General features: G+C 36.5%; 1 protein-coding gene across 1 annotated transcript in view; it reads right to left on the bottom strand.

Annotated features, from left to right (window-relative positions):
- The window catches only part of PRR16 (proline rich 16), a 180,794-nt gene extending 160,529 nt beyond the window's left edge, over positions 1–20,265 (bottom strand). Inside the window, exon 1 of the mRNA XM_024124331.2 lies at positions 20,107–20,265. Coding sequence (XP_023980099.1) covers positions 20,107–20,265 — 159 coding nt within the window. The remainder of the gene's footprint in view (positions 1–20,106) is intronic.
- Positions 20,266–22,437: the final 2,172 nt, after the last annotated feature.

Raw genomic sequence — 22,437 nt, 5'->3', positions numbered from 1 at the left:
GGTATAAAGCAGTCTATAATACAATCGATAATGCTTTTTTGTTTTGTTTTAACTAAAAATGAAACAAAAACCAATAATAGTTCCAAAAATTAACCTCAGAAAACTGAACACTATTAAAAAGCAAGGTGAACAAAGAGATTGAACACTATAATTTATAAACCCTATTTCCATTTTTTGTAATACATATACTGGTAATTGCTTCATTCCAATTCACTGATTAATCAGACGTTTCTAATGGATTTTGTTATCAAGGCTTTATGATCTTGGGAGTTACCTCATTCCCTTAAACAGGTAGATAGCTTTTAAAAGGAAATAAATAAAAATAAAGAGAGAGTGTGCGTGCTTACGTCTTGCATTTAAGTTAATACAGAATATACAAGAAGAGAAAATGATTAAGGCATAGTATTTCTAATGTATTTTCAGGCTAACAGATTTCCAAGAAAATTAATCATGGGGCCTAGTCATTTTCCACTCTTTTCAAGTGACTTCTCATGCTATACTCAATGTGACAGTAAACATTAAAAACTAAATCTAGACATAATTTACACCAACATCTGCAAAAGGCTCACTAGTAACTCATGATGAACAACTTCATTTCAGTTGGTCTATACTTTGTATGATACAACATTGCTTTCATTTAAGAGAACTTCAGAAAATTCACAGCAGGTACAAACATCAGATGTTATAAGCACATAAATATTCCTGTTAGTACGTGCTTAAGGTTAGACTTTCCCATCATCCAAAATGCATCTCCAACAAAGGATGAAAAGTATACCTAATTACATGTGTTGTCCTTTTATAATTTTTCACTAATAAAATGCCTCAAACTGAGGGTAACCAGTATTTATCTTAATACTTTTTCTGGAACTATGAAAAATAAAGAAAAATTTGACACAAATGGTTACAAAAGCTCAATTATTATATAAGATATAGGGTAATACTTTTAAATCTGCTCTTCTAAATGGGCTAAGAGTTATCCTAAATTGTAACAATTTAGCAAGTTAAGATTTAATTGTAATAGTACTTAATGTAATTGCATAACTGTTTATTTAAAATGCTAACAAAAATATATTTATGATTGTATACAAGTCAGACAATCATTTATGTTATTTCAATCAATATAAAAATTATTTCCCTGAAATTCAGGGAAGGAAAAATGTATATATCCTTTCTTCCTTTCTCCCCTAGAAGCAAACATATTTCTGCCAAGAAATATATATGTATATAATTTTAAAATCAAATAATTAAATTTAAATTATATGACATATTATTTGTACTATATAGTAATATGAAATATATATGTATCATGCAATTTAGAGCAACTACTTACAATACTAAGCCCTGACTTCCTAATTATTTCACCACCTTATTAATAGAGAAGATGAGAAATAAAAATCTATATGACACATTATATACTATAAATTCAAAACAGCATTATACCATTGTCTTCTAATTTATACAGAGAGGAGGATATATTCTGAAAATCACTCTTTTCTGAACTTATTGTTTTAAGGAATGAAACATAATTTTTTTTTTTTACTTTCAGTACTTGGATTGACAATCATTTCAAATTTTTATGCATTTGCCGGACTTTTTAAAACAGAGTATGCTACTGGTAATTTAACTTTGTTTAGACAATGTAAATAATTGAGGAATAGAGATATTTTCTCCTATTAACAAATATGGTTAGTTGTTACTGTGCATTTGCTTATTTTTTAATAGTCATTCTGGGTTTTTCCTTACAGTTGGGCTATATGCTTTTGTTCCACACCAGTGCCAGTATACAAGCATCTAGGGGGAAAAGAAAACCCTCAACCCATTCTAATTTGGTATCTGTAACTTGCTATGTACTTAAAACCAAGATTGTTAATATTTTTGCCAACTAAGACCAAGTTGGAATTGACTAAAATAAAGTAAACTTGCTTTAGTGAATGATCTTTGCAAAAATTAGTTAAGAATCACTTAGGTCAATTATAGGAAATTCTTTTTTCTGTTAATTCCAGGGCATTGGCTATGCTCTGACGTCTGAGGTGGTCAGAAATTTGTCTTCATGATAAGCCAAATAATATATTGTTATTCTATTTAAGTTTTACTGACAAGCACAATCAAAAGGAATACATCCACAGATTTATTATAGGCTAAAGACTCCACCAAATGTGAGTTTCTTCTTTTTATGACAAATTCTGACATTTATTTAACCTATTTGATCAAGTGTGTTTTCTAAAATTGTTCCACAGAATACTAGTCCTGACAGATGGTCTCCAAAAAACAGACTCCTTAATCCAATAAGTTTAGGAAATAATACCAAATTTATTGAGTTTCACAAATCCTCTGTGCATGTAAGAAACATGTGTGCACATGTGTGTGGGAAACCTATTTGATAAAGTGAATATCCTATAAACCTAACTTTGAAAAACAAGAATCTGGAAAGAGTAAAGTTGTGGCCAACACAATACGGGGTTCACCAAATCCCAAGTGATTTTCTTCATCATGGGTTTATAAGACTTCATTTCCCTTGCATCTAGGTTGGGGCTACCGTTCTGTATACACAGGCTATCTGTGCTGCTTTGCAGACTAAAAAGACAGGAATGTGGGTATAAATTCTTGCATTCTTTTTTCCCTGGAAATACTGTGTTCAGATAGCAGTATCACGAGAGACTGCGTCCCTAAGCAACTCCTTGGAACAGAGCTCCCCACCAACTTGCATTGGAGAGTATAGTGTATTAGACAAAGAATCATTTGTTAATGTTTACTAGTATTAGGGTTAATTTATTATTGCAGTATCATCTAATCTACCTTAAACAATACAATAGTTGAATTCGGAAATAATGAAAGAAACAAAAAGGGAGTATATATAAGACTTAAATTATAGATACTCAGATATTCAGAATTCCTTATTCACTCTTTTATAGGTCTTCATTAAATATAGTTTGCTAGGGTATGGTGTGATAGGCACTGCTCTAGACTAAGAGAGTGTATTGATGTAAGACATATAGGGTCCTTACTCTCATGGAACATACACCCTGACTGTAAAGGAAGAAAATGTTCAGTGGGTAAAATGCTCATTAAAAAAAAAAGATGGCACTTTTCCTATTAATTATATTTGTCATTTCTGTTCCCCTGCTAAATTTCGTTTAAAAAATACTGACATTATGGCAATTAAAACAACAAAAAATGAGCCATTAATCATCATTTTTTATTAGAATGACAGATCAGATACTAAGTCAAATTTGGATATTTCTTGGTTCTTTTTAGTAATGGAAACCTATCTGAATATAATCATTAAACTATTTCAAAATTTATTTTAGAAAAAAATATTCAAGGCAAATAGGAACAAATTTTACCTAATTCTATAAAAATACTACAATCTAAAATTTTCTTTATCACTAACCAAATTCTGTGTATTGATGCAACACTTGTATTAAGATTTTCTTAAATTCACAAAAACATTTTTTGAAAGCTATACTTCTAGCCATGTTGATGCATCATTTTCCACCTGTACTGAGAAAAGTAATATGCTTTCTATAATTTATAGGAAATACATGTATTTTATTTTGATCTCTATTTTCAAAAAACAGATCTCCTACAGAGATTCAGAATTTTATAATACACACATGTACTTCTCTTATAATAAAAATGGAACCAATATCTGTAGTGATATCTTTTAAGATGCTGGTTAAGTACCTGTGTTATTTTTGAAAATTAACAAATATCAAAGAGCAATAAATCAGCCAAAGTGCTGTCTGCCATGTACTTTATAGTCAAAAAGTACTTTAGGTCATTGCCAAGTTGAGATGTACTATATAAGATGGCTTAGAGGAGGACTTATGAAGACATGAATTCAATCAGTCCTCATACATTTTCTATTGGTGTAGAGTGAAATAAGACAATTTTATATAATTTCATAGGAGACCAAACTTTGTGACTAAAAAGTACTTAATTGATTTAGATTTCCTCACAATTTAAGACAATCATCATCTTGTATCAACTTAGTAAATAGTGTCCTACCTTCAGTAAATAACAGTGTCCTAACTCTATATAAAGCAAGCTTATTACCATATTTCTTTGTTAAATGATAGCCCTTGCTCTGTTTTTTGTTTTTTGCTTTTTTTTCCTCTCTGAAACTCTATTCAGGTGTCAGTTCTTTTTTATTAAATCCCTTTTTCTTCATCAATTTTCCTGAGGAAAGAAGACACATGATCAGGAACCAATAAGAATATAATATGGTTAGAAACATTTCAAATCTAAGAAAGAGCTAAGTTATAATATAGGAGTTAACTCTATTAAATAATACTAAATCAGTAGAGTGACAAAAAGAAAAGCATTATGAATAGGAATTCAGATAGTGTTTCAATAACTGTCCCCATCCCACCAGCAAAAAAAAAAAAATCCATGAAGTGTTACTGGCCAACCCAGTATTCAATGCAGTGTATAACAGAACCCAGGTAACCTAAAAGCTTGTTGGTGAGGAATGGAATTCATTAGACATTATATTTATTATTATTAACGACTTCAGGAAGCAGATGTTAGGTTCTCGAGCATTTTGGTGCATACTGCCTGTAATGAAACAACCCCAAATAGGCATTCCATACCATGTTATTCTGTGTGTTTTAAAAATGTAACTACCCACAAGGTCATACAATGCAGTCTGTTATGAATAAGGTTAAAGTATTGAATATATCTCCCTAAAAAATATATAGGGTGAATGTTGATTATTAAATTCCATCTAAAATGTACTAATCATTATAATAACAAAATACTTCCAGGGAGTTGATAGAGCTTAGAAAACAATGTCTCTGAAAGTCACTCAAAATAATTTATTCTTTCTATATTTTTTTTAACTTCATCTGACTACGAGGAATTGAAATAGCAGGCATCAAAGTAGTTTAAAAACTGAAGGGCATTAATGAAATATAAGTAACATTATTACATGTCAGTTTAGAAAAATTGACTTCAAATACTAGCCTCTGATTTTTAAAACTTTCCAAACAGTAATAATTATTTAAAATTACAATTTAAAATTATTTTCTCTTCTATATATGCTAGCAATTATTAATATTCTATATTAAATGACAATTGTTTATACACGGTATTTATTTTTACTTATTTGTTATTCCTAGGGATACCTTTGTTATTTCATAAGGTACCTTGAAACCAATGTATTTAGATAATGTTTCAATATATTAAAATAAAATGATGTCAATTATTTAAATATTTTAATTTCCATGTTCAAAGACACTCCTCTAGTTAATATAGTTTTTTTTTTTTTTTTTTTTTCATTTCTAGCATGTGGGAAGATTCTTGTTCATATCCAAATGCCCAACTAAAGCCTAGACCTCAGCTTTAAAAATTGGGGAAAATTTTGGTCTTTAAAGACAGATGTTCAAGAAGCCCAATATTTCCCCTGACTGAAGTGGACAGGTTGAAAATATACATATGAAATACAGACATAATCAAATTCCCATAGGAAATGGGAGAAAGAATGTTTTTCATACAATACATTGAAAATTCAGTAACTGGACAATATAATCTCCAGAGGGGGAAAAAACCATTTATATATATAAAAATATATATATATATATATCAGGTTAAGAAGGGCTTATTTTTATATTAATGTGTGTTCTTTAGTATCTGAATAGGCTAATTATAAGTACACATATTTTTGAACACTAGAGGGAGTACACAAAAGAAAAAGAAGTAAAAGCCAAATACAAATATTACCTAGCTTTTGAGTGTTTCCCATAATATTGGATCTTTGCAACAAACTGCTTTCTTATTTCTTATTGACATGGTAGAATGATTAAAATGTACTTAAACAGTATCCAATATCACTTTTTTATGTCATTTTCCAGTTAATTTAAAATTTATAATGACTAATGACAAGAAAGGTACACAATGTTCAAGAAGCAGAAAAATAGAGTGAATGCTATTAAAGAAAAAGACATACTTTCTCCTCACTGTAGTTTACACACTTGATTGGAAGAAAGTAAAATTATATCTGATGTGCTTCAAAGAGTTTAAAATGACATCCCTGAACCTTAGGGAACAATGGGCACTCTGAAATCAGAGCCAGACATGTCTGAAGATGAAGGCCTGAAGTTACACCACATTTAGGTTTTATATAAACAGGGTGTCCCTAGAATTTCCATATGGGAGGGATAATATGGGAGCCACTGGTTGGGAGTCAAGAAGGGTCAGGACTTGATGAGTTAATATTTTTTTAACATTTAGAACTCTGCCTGACACATAGTAAGCATTCAATGTGTTAGCTGTTATGGAGAGATCCTTTGTCCATTTCAAAGAATAAGAATATGGTTTGGGTTTAGTGGAATGGGTTTAGTAAGGTAGTAGATTTTAAAAATCAAAGCAGGGGAACAAGAGCTCCCTCCAGCCAACCTACAAACTACTACCATATGTAAAGGCAGGAAGATAAAGAATCCATGTAAAAAGTATTGAAAAAGCATCTACTACATGTTCCTTCTCTGTAACTGGTAGATGGGCAGTGGAAAGTGAAAGGTAAAAGTTTGATCTTTGAGAACTTTAATGGAACAAAAGTTGGAAGAGATCCAGTTACTCATGAATTCATTTAATGAGCAACTATCACATGACAGCCACTGCACTGCCCTAGTCACTTGAGATACATAAGGAAATAAAACAAAGGTCACTGACCTCCAGGAGTTGACATTCTAAATGTGGGAAACAAACAAATAAATAATGAATACTAGGAATAAATTGTTTAGTATATCAGAAACTAATAAGAATTAAGGAAAAGAGAAAGGTGAAATAGGAAAAGAAAGATGGAGAATGCCAGAGTGTATAACAACATGTGGAATTGCCAGAATTAGCTGTGGTGGGGTAACATGTGAGTGAAACTTTAATGAGGTAACAGAGCAGTAGAGTGGAGTTAGCCATAAAAATGTGCATGGCACATTCATTCTTGAAATAGCAAGATTAGTGAGGCTGAAGCAAAGACAGCCAAAGAGAAATTAGTAAGAAAGGAAGTGAGCGTGAGGGGTGAAGGGAAATCTGGGGCCTCATAACCACTGTGAGCACTTTGAGTAAAATGGCAAGTCATTACAGGAATTTGAGAACAATAATGTGATCGAGATTTACCCAGATCGCTGAGATAAAAAAAGGGGGCTTAAGGAAGCAAGAGAGAATGGCCAGGAGGTTACTGTAGCAACCAAAATGAGAGAGGATGTTGGCTTGAACCAGTGTGGTAGCTGTGAAGGAGACAAGAATTGGTCAAATTCTACAAATATTTTGAAGGTAGAGCCAACCAGACAGTCTGATGAATTGTGTATCATGCATGAGGAAAAGGAGTTGATAAAGACTCTAACACCGTCCATTGACTTAGCAAAGACTGAAAAGGCTAAGTTTTGAGGGAAGGAAAAAATCAACATTCCAGTTTGGACATGCAAATGTGAAGATGTCTCTTAGACATCCAAGTAGAGATACAGAAAAGACCACTGATCATATAAATTTAGAAGAAATGTCTGGGCTGGAGACACAAATTTGGAAGTCATGAACCTATAAATGGAATTTAACCTCCAGACTGAATAAAAATACCAATAAGGGGAGTGTAAATAATTTTTTTTTAAAAAAAGGATCAAATTTGAGCTCAGACATCTTAGAGGAGAAATAAGCAAAGGTAACTGAGGAAAAAAAATATCAGTGAGGTGAGAAAGCATGGTATTCTTCAAGCCAACTGAAGGAAGATTATTAAAGAGACTGTCAAATGCTGATAAATTAAATAAGGTTAGGACTAAAAATTGACCATTTGATTAAATAACATAGAGTCACTGACAATCTTGACAGAGGCAGTTTCAGTGTAGTGGTTAGAGTGTAGGTCTGATCGGAGTGGGTTTAGGAAAGACTAAGAGGAAATAGGTGATGTCAAGTATAAAACGTAAGATTTTTGGTAAAGGAGAGCTAAGAAGTGGGATGATAATTTTCAGGAGAAGTGGGATCAAGAGAGGATTTTACTATTTATTTTCACTTTTATGCTGATGGGAATCATCTGGGGAAGAATGAACAAAAGATGGTATAGTAGAGATAGGTGAGAACGGTCAGTGATTTTCTTGAGTAGATGAGAAAGAACAGGCTCTCACGCACAAGTGTAATTATTGGCTTTTATTCCTTAACAGCTTTAGTAAGTATTAATCAGAATTGGATCTTCAAGTTTAAGTTCCTCATCAGAAAACAAGAGTAAGACTTTAAAAATGTTGTACTAAAGATTACATGGTAACTAAAAGAGAAAGGCAACTATTTTTTTTTTTTAAGGCACAAACAGGGAGCAATTGTTAAGGAACATAAGCAAATACAACTGAGTGGCACAGTGACCATAAACATGAGGAATACAGATTTCAAGTTGGGTAAAAATTGTGATGGTGTCAAGATTGTCTGGGATGGTTTCTGTGTTACTCCCTGAAGGAAGGAAAGAGATAAGGCCAAAGTGAAACAACGGGACTGCTGGATATTGGGCTGTGAGGCTGGGTTTGTTCATTTGACATTTTAAGTATCAGGAGAATAGTGTGTGATCTTTTAAGCAGGGGAGGGGCCTGAAGAAAGCAGTGCATTAAGAAGATTAATCTGGTAGTGTTTAAAGAATGAATTGGCAGAGGAGAACAAGAGACGGATAGCTCTAGGGCTATTAAAACATCTTCCATGAAATTGCTAGCATAGGGATTAGAGAGGTGACAGTGGAAAGGAAGACAGCCAATCTGAAACCCCCTATTTAGAAGAAGACTTTTCAATGATTTTATGCTCTTTTTGTACCATGTACTTTTCTTTCATAGCCTTTAACATTTATCAATGATTAAAGACATCAATAATTTTATGCTCTTTTTGTACCATGTACTTTTCTTTCATAGCCTTTAACATTTATCAGTGATTAAAGACTTAATAATTTTATGCTCTTGTTGTACCATGTACTTTTCTTTCATAGCCTTTAACGCTCCTTAATAAATATTATTTCTGTTATTATTTGAATAATGTCCTCCCACTAGCATGTAAGTTCCAGATGTCAGGGGCCATGTGTGTGTTGCTCAATATTTTATTTTTATTCCGTAGCACATTGCCTTGCATATAGTAGACATTTTTTAAAATTTTTTGAATAAGTGTATAATATATTAATGCATATCAAAGAAGCTTATGAGGAAGGAGAAGAAGGAAAAGAACAAAAAATGAAGAAGACAGGAAGAGGAGGAGAAGGGAGAAACAAGAAAGGGAAGCATGACAGATGACATAGCGGAGGAAGGAGAGGAAAAGTGATTGTACTCAAGTTAAAAGCACGAAAAACAGCAGAGTAACTATGTTGCTGCTGGGAACTGGGGACCTGGTTCTAGACAACAGTTTAAAGGGAGAAATATCAGGAGTCCAACTCCACCATTTTCTCTCTATATTAGTTACCCCCTCTGTCTCAGCTTCCTCGTAAGTAGGACAATTATAATGACCTCAAAGGGTGACTGAGAGGACTGAGCAAGTTAACACAGAACAGCTCATGGTACATGTGAGTACTGAATAGATCTTAGTCACATTCATGTTCATCATCATTGTCACCATCATCATCATCATGACCATCACTGTATTTCTTCTATAATTGTGCCACACCATGAAGCAGTGACACCATTCAAACCTCCCCTATCTCTACAGAAATGGAAGAGGCAGGAGAAGCATAAGACAGTTTGATAGATGAGATGAAGTGGACTTCTTTCCAGTAAAGATTGCCACTGACCTCACTCAGGAAATAATGGTGGCAAGGAGACAAGCAGCTCAGCCTCAGCCCATCGTCCCTTCTGAGTTTCCCTTTTTTTCCCCAAATCTTAAAATATACACATGTATACAATTTCCTTGAAATTTTTCAATTTAATCTTTATTTGATTGTGAAAAATAGAAAATGAGATAAGGGAAGTGGTGAGTGAAAGTGAGAAGATATATTTTAAAAGTAGGTTCAGTGAAGGGAAAAAGAAAAGAATCAGGTAAATGTAAGAAAAGGCACAAATAATGTTTTTTTTTAACAAAAGAAAAGAATACAAGATATGAAAGGAACATAAAGCCCTGGTGCTTGACAGATAAATACCAAATGAAAGCTTAAATAAATTAAAAAGGTGGGTAAAGAAAGCAATATTAAGCAATATGTAAGTGACATGGAATAAGAGGGAAAAGCTAGAGCAGTCATTCTCAACTAGGGTGATTCCCCTCACCTCCCCAGGGCACATTTGTCAATGTCCAGAAACATTCTTAGTTGTCACACTGACATTTTTAGTTGCTGCTGGCATCTAGTTAGTACATGCCAGGGATGCTCTAAATATCCTACAATGTATAGGACAGCCATCAACAACAAAGAATTATCTGCCCAAAATGTCAATAGAGCCATTTTTGAGAAACCCTGAACTAGACAGAAATTAAAGGTAAAGAGGAAGCAATGGAAGTAGTTCAGATCTGGTCACTCTTACAGCTCAAATTTGCAAAGTCCTAATTTTACTCTGAGTAAGAGTTAAAATTGTTAGACATGTCTCCTTACACATTTTACATTGCCTTAGAGTTACTTCTTGCCCTCTACTAGAGGTGAAGTTCATCTTACTACAGGTGACTTTCTTCAAGGGCAGGTCCTTAAACTTATTCATGTTGGCATCCTTTATGTTCTTTTGCACAGTATCTTACACATATCAAGAATTCAATAAATCTTTCTTCATTCATGAACTAGTGTCACACAAAAAAATAATAAAATAAAGAAAAATGCTGTTCTGGGACCAGTTTTAATAAGAGAACACACTTAATTTACAATAAGCTCTGGAAACACACATTCTATCCTTCCATGTGGTGATGTTCTCTAGCACATATCATAAAAAAAAAAAAAAGTGAGAGTTAACCTTCAGACACAAGAGCATGCTACAGTTTCAGATTAGTGAAATGTGTGTGTGAGTGTATGCATATATATACATACACACACACATATATAGATACTCCTACCCCACTTCGAGATAGATTACATCTACCAGAGTCCCTCTAAGAGAAGTAAATTGCTGATAAACTGCCCATTTGCTCCTGGAATAAACACCATCAATTTACAGCCATCAGTATTTCTTTTTTCCTTTTTTTGTAGGGTCAGGACTTATGATCTTGAAAATTATGGAGATGGGTCTCAAACAACTAGCTGAATTTTTAAAAAAATCAATCACTTGTTTTGTCTCTTCACCTGAATTATTCTCATCCACTCAAGATTCCCTAAACATCTGCAAAAACTTATGTCTTCATGAGTCTTTGTTCCAGGGGAAATACCCACAATTCTGTCATACTTTCGAAGTGCTCTGTGACTTGGGGGAAAAAGTTAAGAACTACTGCCTCTAGAAGACAGCTAATTTGACCGATACGTATTTTTTAACCTGGCATTTTTTTGTCACATGAACGTAGTTCAAAATCTTAGGACAAGATATGATATTATAAAAGAGGTCAACAAACAACAATAAATCTGTTAGCTTTGGGCCAGTACTACAAAAGAGAACCTGTTCGAAATTGTCAAATTTGCTTTCGCCAGACAAGTATGGTACATGCTATCTGTAGCTGAAACTCTATTTATAATGGGTCAAACAACATAATAACTGACTCATTGGGCATAGGTATATAATTTGACTGACTTCAATTATTGTACAAGTAAACATTTATCAAACATCAACCCGAAGTAACATTTGCAAAGCAGAAGGAGGAAAAACAATGATCATAAATATAAGTTCTGTCCTAACAATGTTAATGTTTCTTACCTAAAGAGAGGCCTGGGGCTTCCCTGGTGGCGCAGTGGTTGAGAGTCCACCTGCCAATGCAGGAGACATGGGTTCGTGCCCCGGTCCGGGAAGATCCCACATGCCGCGGAGCGGCTAGGCCCGTGAGCCATGGTCGCTGGGCCCGCGCGTCCGGAGCCTGTGCTCCGCAACGGGAGAGGCCACAAAAGTGAGAGGCCCGCGTACCGCAAAAAAAAAAAAAAAAAAAAAAAGAGAGAGAGGCCTGAAATTCAATTCCTTTGGAATCCTCACGGCCGTCCCTTCTCAAAAATACAAATAGCTTGTGCCACATAAGGCAACATCTGTTCCGAGTTGACAGGCCACCTTGTGAACCTACTTTGATGTGGACATTACCTAGACATGCCTATTTTCTCGTTTCAGTTGATGTTATTTTCTGGCTCTTGTTTAGAGCTGAAGTATCTTTGACTTTTTGGTTTCCCAGGTCTAAGAAATCTTAATTTCGAGCAGTTCTTCCTAATGAACTAACTTTTAATATAATAAAAACACTTCTATTCATATTATACTATAAAAAGAACAATAGGATTTTAGAATAAGGTCATTTCTATTTTCCCTTATATGTGAGGGGAAGAGGGGGTGGCTTAAAATTGGTAGCGCTAAAATTAACATGTGAAATCTAACCATAAACATACATTTGGCATTGCTAGCCAGCTCAATAATTTGGGGCCTGGTAAATATTCAACAAGCTTCCCTATTCATCTGTCACAGCAGAAAGCAAAACAACTGTCAAACCCCAAACATATCAGAAAACTTAAGGACAGTACCTCTCTTCCAAGGCAATTTGATAACAAAAGAGAATAAAAGTTTCCCAAATTCTTTTAAATTCATTTGAAACTGCTATATACAATGCTAGACATCAGCAAGCACCCATATTAGTTGTTCCTTTATTTTCTAAGTCATAATATAAAAAAGAAATGTCATATTTTTCTTAAAGTTTTTGTTGACGAGTAAATAGGTCAAAAGTAATTCACTGCAGTACCTATTTATTCAGAAGATGAAAACTGCAATGTCTAGTTAACTCACTATTAATTTTGCCTCAATACTGGTGCCCCAAACTGCGTACAACCCACAAAAACAATGACTGTTACCACAAAGAAATAATACACTCACAATAAGACTTAAAAATTTTATTAGCTTCACTAGCAATTTAAGAAGACGGGTCCACACATATACAGACGCTGGGAGTAAAAAACTTGTGAAAAACTCCCTGGAAGATAGTTTGGCAAGTTGGATTGAAAACTTTAAAACTTTCGCACCCTTGATTTCTAAGCAATTGGGGGAAAAAATAGGAAGATCCATAGAACTTAGTGGTTAAATGCCTGTGCTGTAGCACTAAAATGCCTAGCACTGAAGCCTCACTCACAAGTAAGGGACCTTGGCAAGTGACTTTACATCTCTGGCCTCTGTTTTCTTATCTGTAAAATAGAGTAACAATAGTACCTTCCTCATATGTCTGTTTTGAGAATTAGAAGACCTAATATTAAGAAATATACTTAGAATAGTATCAGGCAGGTAGTAAAAATCTATCTGTCTTAGCTATTTTTATTGTCAAAGCTGTTCTTTTAGTGATACTTAACAACCACAAAAATTTGTTAAATAGAATGTCAAACATTAGGGGCATAATAAAGTAACTTATAACAGATCTATATAATGGTTATGATCTAACAGTATTCCAGAAAGCAGAAAACATCATTGTATATAACTTCAGAATTTTACATGACTTTGTCTATGTTAAAAACATGCATACAAAAAGATGGAAAGAAAATATAGCAAAATTCTCAATATATCTATTTACATGTGGCATTAAAGATAATTTTTATGTTATCCTTTCTAATTTTTTGATTTTTTCAAACTTTTTATATTATTCATATACTGTATTACTTATGAAATATCTTCTTTAACAAACTAGTATCCTTAGGATTTGAAGGAAGGATGAATACGTGGATCACAGAGGAATTTTGGGGCATGAAAATACCCTGTAGGATACCATAATGATAGATATCATTACATATTTGTCCAAAGTCAAAAAATGTCCAACATCAAGCATAAACCCTAACATAAACTATGGACATTGGATGATAATGATGTGTCAATGTAGATCCATCAGTTGTACCAAATGTACCAATCTGGTGGGGGATGTTGATAATGGGGGGTGCTACACATGTATGGGGACAGGACATACAAGGGAATCTCTGTACCTCTCCCTCAATTTTGCTGTGAACCTAAAACTGCCCCCCAAAATAAAATGTTAATAAAATACACAAATAAATTTAAATTTTAAAGGAAAAAAAAGTACCCTTCATAGTTTACCAATCTTTTATTTTCAACTTAATGTCAGTTATGCACATTTTAATCAGAAATGGGTTAGCATATTATTGGAATTTTTCCCCTCTAATTTTCAAAAATTGTCCATGATATATTTCTTGAACTAGTTCTACAGAAGCTCTGTAGTTCAATTTGTGTGGGAAAATATGTTTTACTCAAACTTACATTTCTATCTCTTTTCCTACATTTTGATTTAATTACCTGAGATCCTCAGAGCAGTAAGGGTGGAAAAAACATAATCCAAGTAACAATGAAACTATTACATTGTTTTTATTATCTATTACTGCACTATTGCCTGAAGCACACTATTTATTACTTTAAGTCTGCTTGAATTTCTTATCAGTTAATTCTCTGAGTCTTGAATGGTTTAATGCATTGGAAATAGAGAGACAGTAAAGGATGGTTATTGGTTATTTTTATTTTCTCATAACCATGCTGCTCTTTTAGTAACATGCTAAGCCATCATGCTTAAGAAAAGAAAAACTAAAGAGCATTTTAGCATTTGGTAATATACTTCAGTTTGAGAGGGTAGATTGTTGTATAGAGTAGTAAAAATACAGCTATTGCTACAAATTAATCATCTGTGTAATCTCACTCATTCACGCCTTTAGAATTTAGAAAATACTCCAGACATTATTCTCTGTAATTTGTTCAAGTAATGAATTTTATATGCATGGATTCATTAACCAAAAAATATTTGGTAGGATTTCCTAGATCAATAAACTAAAGCACTTCAAGTGGATAAGCCATTAGAAAAGAGACAAAACATTTAAAAACAAAAATATTTTGCAGATAATTGTTAATTCTGTTTTCATCAGCCCCCAAATGGATCATTTCCTATGAGTTTTCAAACTTTTCAAAATTAAACTTAATTTTAATTTATTTCTGTTTATGACATTATAAGAAAAACATTGAGTGCTTTCCAATCCATAGTCATAAAGCTGACAAAACCTTCCCACTCATGGAGTCCAATCAGTCAGTGATTCCAGAGCAGACAGAACAACTCATCTTTACTGGTTTCTCCATAATGGTCATGTCTACTCACAGGGCTTAGCAATATATATATACACACACACACATATGTATATATATACATACACACACACACACATATAGTTAACTCATATAATAGTCTTGTTACTTAAAATCATAAAATGAAACAGTATGAAGAATGCTCAAGGTTATAATCAGTCTAAACTAAACAAGAATCCAGCTAAAGCAGCAATGAATTTTGTTTTCAAGTAGAAGCCTATTTATTATATATTCCAATCCCTCCCTAAGCAAAAAGATCTATGATCCTATATTAACACCAACATTTGATGCACAAGTTTACCAGTGAGATCTCCACAAAAGAACAGGCAAATTGATACCAAGAGAGGTCAGCTTATTTGAGAACTCTCTTTAAAAAGCAATAGCTCTTTTTTTCTGCATTACTTCAAAGAAAAAGGATTGCCCCAGAAATGGCTAATTTTATCCCTAAAACTCTAGAGTTGCACCACTATTTTTTTTCTTTTTTTTCAACGTGTAGAAAAAAGCAACATGGATTAATCTTGTACTCCAATGCTATTTCCTCTTAATTGCTTCTTCTTTCTACCTTTTCAAATCTTATCCATATCTCAAAGACCCCAAATTTTGCTTTTTGGCTCTTCATTCTCCCTAAGGATTTGGCCTTCATGAAAATCTCCACTGTTTAATCGTAACACTTGGATATGTGATCTCCTGTATATGGCACTGACCCATTTGTGTTAATCATGACAATCTGAATAAATCATAAGTTTCTTAAAATTCATATCTTACCATCTTTTTTAAGTTTCTACTACCCTTTTCACCAAAGGCTTACTACTAAGGACATACCAAGTATCAGTTTTAAATCTATATATACTCATTCTTATTCTCAATTCTGTTTTCTTAGATCACAGTGAGAGTGGTGGTCACTAAAAGTAGTAATGCCTTTTTACACTATCGATGTTCAAAGACAGGATAAATATATCCCAACCTATTCTTTGAGTTCACTGAGACCAGAAACTCCAAATTATTCATCTTGGTAGCAATAAAAAGGTAATATAGTATTTGGCACACAATAGATGCTGAATAAATATGTTGAATTATACTTAAGGCTTTTCCATTATAGTACAGAAGACCCAGAAACCCATATTATTTCTGAAAAGTCAAGTTATTTGAGGTTTTACTAAATTCTGAGGGCAGAATAAATCTGCCCCTAGACTTTCTAGAAATCCTGTTCCTCTTCTTCTAATATACACTTTAATTATAATTAAGCAATAATAATTAATCATAAAAGATACAATAATAGAATTTTGTTACTCATTTTTTTTAAAATTCTTTTGTTCATCAGTAATTTATTTATTTATTTACTTATTTATTTTTGGCTGCATTGGGTCTTCGTTGCTGCGCACAGGCTTTCTCTAGTTGCGGCCAGCGGGGGCTACTCTTTGTTGTGGTGCGTGGACTTCTCATTGCGGTGGCTTCTCTTGTTGCGGAGCACGGGCTCTAGGCGCGCAGGCTTCAGTAGTTGTGGCACGTGGGCTCAGTAGTTGTGGCTCGTGAGCTCTAGAGAGTATGCTCAGTAGTTGTGGCACATGGGCTTAATTACTCTGTGGCATGTGGGATCTTCCTGGACCAGGGCTCGAACCCATGTCTCCTGCATTGGCAGGCGGATTCTTAACCACTGTGTCACCAGGGAAGTCCCTGTTACTAATTGTTAAAGAGTTCCAAGCAGTTACTATTATGTTGGAATCTATCCCACTACCTGAATTTTCAGATGACTGAAGTCCAGAAAACTTCTAACGAGAAAATAAATTTCAGAATAACCTCAAACAAAAGTCCAATATTGTTGGTGCAGAGTTTATGCAAAAATAAAGGACAAAATATTCAGAATACCACATTTTAGTTAGAATGAAAAAGGCAGATATGGGGACATATGTATATGTATAACTGATTCACTTTGTTATAAAGCAGAAACTAACACACCATTGTAAAGCAATTATACTCCAATAAAGATGTTTCAAAAAAAAAAAAGAAAAAAAAAGAAAAAGGCTAGGAAAAAACAAATACCATATGGTGAATGATATAGTGATGCAGTCATAATCACTTTCTTATTTCTAATTTCTGTTCCAAATTAATAACAGCTCTATGCTAACTTATATTAAAATATATTATGGCATAAACACATACCATTGCCAATAAAGGAATTAGAATTCAAAATATAACCGTTTATATTTAGTATATACCAATGATAAGCTGCCAGAATAGTGAATGTAACAATTAATGAATAGTGACATTTATATTTACAAGTCATAGGTGTAGACACCAACAGGTTTGTGATTTACAAAGTTTTCAGTTACTCCTCCATTTAAAATTACATCAAAAACAGGTTCACTCATGTGTGCAAAATTATCTTAAAAAGATAAATGCTGGACAACTGCAAGATGTCATAGGTTAAATATGCCCTATAAATATTTTGTTCTTGAAATAACTATCTCTCCTATTACATAAATGGCCAGTGTTTTGAGATTCAGACATAGTATCCACAACTCCATGTGCAAACCTAGGATGATGATATCCTCACAAAAGTAATTAATAATCACATCAAATCTTTTATCATTCATAAATTCCACACTCAGGGGTGAAATTTTTAGCCAGACAGGCCCTGACACCCAATCAAAGCTTACAAAGCATCAAGATAAAATTTTATCTTTAGATCTGTCTAGAAGACACATCTTTTCATTTACTTGGTTTTATATTACCTATGCTTTTCTATTCCTTTTATAAACTGCTTGTTTTTTTTTTCCCCTAATAAAAATCCTCAAGCAAATGAAAACAGAAAGAGTGAAAGGGAGAGAGATCCACAGGCTCCCTGAAACACTTCTTTGTGATTCTATCCAAGAGCTACAGTGAGGTTAAAAGTTTCACTATAGATCTACCTGGTCTCCAAACATCTACAGAATAATGACGCAAAGCAGAACTGGTACCATGTACAGTTTCTTGTCATTTATTCTGTCTAAAATAAGGAGTGGAGTGACACATCGTAACATAAGAAGTATGTGCCCATAGATGCGGAGTTTTGATTGACTACCTTTCTCTTAATCTCAGCCTCCTCGCTGAAGCAGTAAATACGTTTCTGTGCTGAGGTAGGTTTCCCACATCCCCCATCTTAGAAACCTCAACAACCGTAAAGCACAATTCTGCCAAAAGGAACTTGCCCAAATTTGTTCGTTTTTTAAAACGCCATCATGTTTCAGATGAAAATACAGCCTGCCAAAGATGTCAAATAAAAGGATAACAAAGAAACAAACAGCATATTTAGACTTGAATTTCTATGCATAACCTCGCCATCTGTCAACCAGTTGTGAAACAATGATCCTAGAGAAGCCCTGAAACACGAACAAGTTTCCTCCGCTCATCTATCATCTGTATCAATCTCCGCTCTCAGGACCTCAGTAGTAATTATGTTCTACCAGTGGAGCAACCTACAAGAATGGCATTTGCCATTTGCAAACCAAACCCTGCAGATGAATGGGTCATTTTAACAGACTTGTACTTGGTAACAAACGCGGAGTTCAGTTCACAGAGGTAACGGGGAGAGGGGGAGAAAGAAGGAGGGCTCTATCCTCAAATTTGGTTGGAAATTGGACAGAGAAGGTCAGTCTCTAGAGGCCAGCCATCCAAACGACCCTCAACTCCTCCTTCTTGGCCTTTGAAACAGGATTATAATTTTGGACCTAGACTACGCCCCACCCCTTCCCTTCCCACTGCGGCCACCACCTTCGAAGTTACAGTGTCAGCTCTCCTGCAACTGGGGGTACGGACTCCCTGGCGGAGAACAGCACCAGGCACCCAGTCAGTAACGGAACACTGGTCTGGGACTCTGCCACCAGCTCCGAGACGCCACCCGCGGGCTCGCGGGAGACCCCACCCTTCCCAATCCTGCCCTCGCCCCCGCCTGGAGCTGCAGCCTGAGTTACGCATCCTCAGCCTTGACACTGCCTCCGCTTCTTTCTATCCGCATCAACGCTGGTGGGGGGTGGGAGGGCAGAAGTAGAATGGGGGTTGGGGGGAGCGACAAAGAAATACAACAGTCCTGGTTCCCAAGATCCAGGACTCAAGTGGCAAGACGCTGGTGCACGCACACCAAACACACACACACACACACACACACACACACACACACACACACACACACTCACGCACTCACCGACGCGCCCTGCGCCCCAGGTTCTATGCCAACCGGCGACAAGATAGGAGGAAGAAAGGAGGTGGGGTGGCGAGAAGGCCCGGAGTTACTGGGAGGGACATTCCGAGGAGAGCAGGGGATGCCTCAGGAACTGCGAAAGTGAGAAAGTCCCAGACCCCCTTTACATCCCCAGGTCTGGGCTCTCCTGCCAGCAGCCCCGGGTCGCCTTCCTTCCAGCTGGGCTCGGGAAGCGGGGAGGAGGGCCGGAGCCGAGCTTCTCCCAGGCTGTCCTCTCGGGCCTGGCCCAGGGCCCGGAACCCGGCCCCCTTTCAGCCCCGGCCTCAGGAGGAGGCTGCCAGGCAAGGAGAGACTTGCCAGCGGACTCCTGGGGAGCAAGAGGGCAGGAGAGAAGCATATTGCACTCTCCGGCCGGTTGCTGGTTTCTTCCTCTGTCGACACACCCCCAGTGAATCCCCTTCCCCAACACACACACACACACACACACACACACACACACACACACACACACACACACACAGAGACACGCGTGTTCACCCCTCTCACCATCCCAGGTCCATCGATTAAAACACTAGTTGATTTCTTCCTGATTAAAAAAAAAGAAAGTGCAACAACTCTTCTCAGGAGTCGCCGGAGGAAAGAAAGTCCGTCTGCAGGCGTCTTTCTATAGTTTCCCTTGAGTTAAGAAATCTGGCGGTCCCCAGTGAAAACGGGACCGGGAACCCCAGCGGGTGAAAGGCGACGAACTCCTTCCCCACACCCTGCACCTCTCACCTCCTTAAGTTCCTTGGCCACGTCCTTCAGGTCGCCCAGGACTAATTCCAGATCCTCCACGATGATCTTGATCTGTTCCTTCACCTTGGTTTTGGAGGCTGCCGGCGGTCCCTCGGCTGGAGAGGACGAGGAGGGGGTCCCCTTGGACTTGGCTGACATTCTTTGGGGGCAAGCGAGGCAGGTCAGCACAGGCGGGCGAGCGGAGGCTGCTGCGCGCCCCGGTCCCTGGCACCGCGGCGGCCGCTGCCGCCCCAGTCCCCCCACATCTTGGACGCTCCCCGGGCAGCGACGGGTGGCTGCGCTCGGCGCTCGGCCGGGTGGCCGCACTGTGGTGCTGCCATCAACTCTCCGAGACGCGGCGCTCGGCGCGGGGCTGCAGACGGGCGAACAGCGCGCCTGCGCCTCCTCCCGCCGCCACCCGCCGCTCGCGAGCACACAGGCGCTCGCTCCCCGCCCGCGGAGAGCGGCGCCTGGCCGCCGGTCCCTGGCTGTCAGCTGCAGCCCCCGCGGCACGTGCCTCCGGGATCTCTCCCAGAACACCTGGGCGTCAGGGAGCCGGGAGATAAGTTCGTGTCCTGCCCACCCTCTCGTCTTGATGCTGAAATGCCCTCATCATCATATCCTGCTGGATGTCTTGTCACATCCAGCTTGGATTCCTTCTGTTTCACCCACCAGCAGAGACCCGGATCCCCACCACACTTTCTGATCGATTGATTAAGAACCACAGTAGGGTCAGAGTTTAATTTAGGGCTAGTAAAGCGACCCTAAATGTTCATCCAGGGCCAAAGGGTGTCCCGAAGGCCTCCAATCACTCTCCTACTCACCCAAGAGTTAAACAGAGGTGTTCTTACTTGTGCAGAAATAAAAAGAGGTATGGATAAAATCGACCCCTCAGCCCCTGGAATCATGATATTTAACCAGTGTTCTTGAAAGAGGTAGCTTAATCCTGCTGATTCCACAGAGCTAATAGAGGATTTATTAATTGGAAGTCCTCACATCAAAAATCCCCTGGAAGACTGTCTGAGTCATCTTCGCTGTACTTATCTGGGACAGCTCCCGCTTTTTTGTTTTTGTTTTTGTTTTTTTAACTGTCCTTCCTCTTTTCATGGCCTATGATGATGTATGTTTTGGGTACAGGGGAAATACACTGTACCTCCTCTTGTGAGAGTTGAATAAGAAGAGTTTGCCACCAACTTTTTTTTTCCTTTTTTTTTTTTGTATCTATTTCAAGTCTTTTGCAAATAAATAAAGAGGAAATAACTTTCTGACTGTTCTGTCAAAATGACCCAGGGAGGGGAGTTAATAGGAAGCCTTCAGTTTCATTCTCAGTAGGTGGCTAGGATTCTCATTAGTTAAAGTTTTAATTTCCTTAGTAGCAAACCCATGGGTTATTAGCTACTGACCTGGAAGGCTGGATCTACTTTATTTTCTTCATACACTCTACTCCAAATCAATTATTTTAATAAGCTTCCCATTTAGTCATGCCTTAGCAAGGACCTCTGTCTCTTGCTTCTCACACACCAGATTGTTCCATTATGCTTCTATACATGAAGAAAATCTTGGCAGCTCTCCTCTTCCTAGTTCCTTAAACCCCTCATATTCACTCTCTTCATTCTGAATAATTCATTTTGATAAAATCCTTGGAAGTCATATTTGGAATATGGAAGAAAAAAGAGACAACAGAAGAAAAATAGAAATTTAGAAGTGTTATCAAAAGAATAACAACATTGAAAAATCATGCATTGAAAAATCAGAGGAAAAAGAAAGGTAGAAAGCAGAAGTTGCTGGAAGAAAATCAAAACAAGGAAAGAATAAAGGAACCAGTGTGCACTAAGCAAATTGGAGAGGAGAAGAGGGAAGAAATTATTAGAAGTGTTAAATAAGTAATATGCTTGAGTTCTCTAAGGTAGAGAGAATATATATTTTTAAATGCCCTGTCTCTGCAGGTTCTTTATTTTATAAAGGTGTAACAGTAAAAAATATATACCTCCGGTTTACAAACTCCCCCACGGTAAATTCCCAATCTTTAACTACACGCTTATTTCATATCTGAAGAAGGATAAGTGGTCACAAATTGCGGGAAATGTGAGAAAAAGGGAAGGTACTGCTCCTTTATATTAGAATTTTTGACTCTCAATAGTAGGCAAGTGAATAGGGAAGCCCCCAAAACTCAAAAATGATGAATTTAAGCAAGAATACTGGAAAACAGGAAAGGAGGTGGTGTTTTTCTTCCACTGACAAAATAATCCTCTTATTAATATAAGGATATTTCCATGCCACTCTGAATCTCTTCACTAATGATTAAAAAAAATTCTGTTCTCCTATGGTATC

The sequence above is a fragment of the Physeter macrocephalus genome, chromosome 8 (assembly GCF_002837175.3).
Source record: "Physeter macrocephalus isolate SW-GA chromosome 8, ASM283717v5, whole genome shotgun sequence".
Classification (NCBI taxonomy): Eukaryota; Metazoa; Chordata; class Mammalia; order Artiodactyla; family Physeteridae; genus Physeter; species Physeter macrocephalus.
The sequence above is the reverse complement of the archived record's forward strand: the minus strand, read 5'-3'. Positions and strand labels throughout refer to the sequence as shown.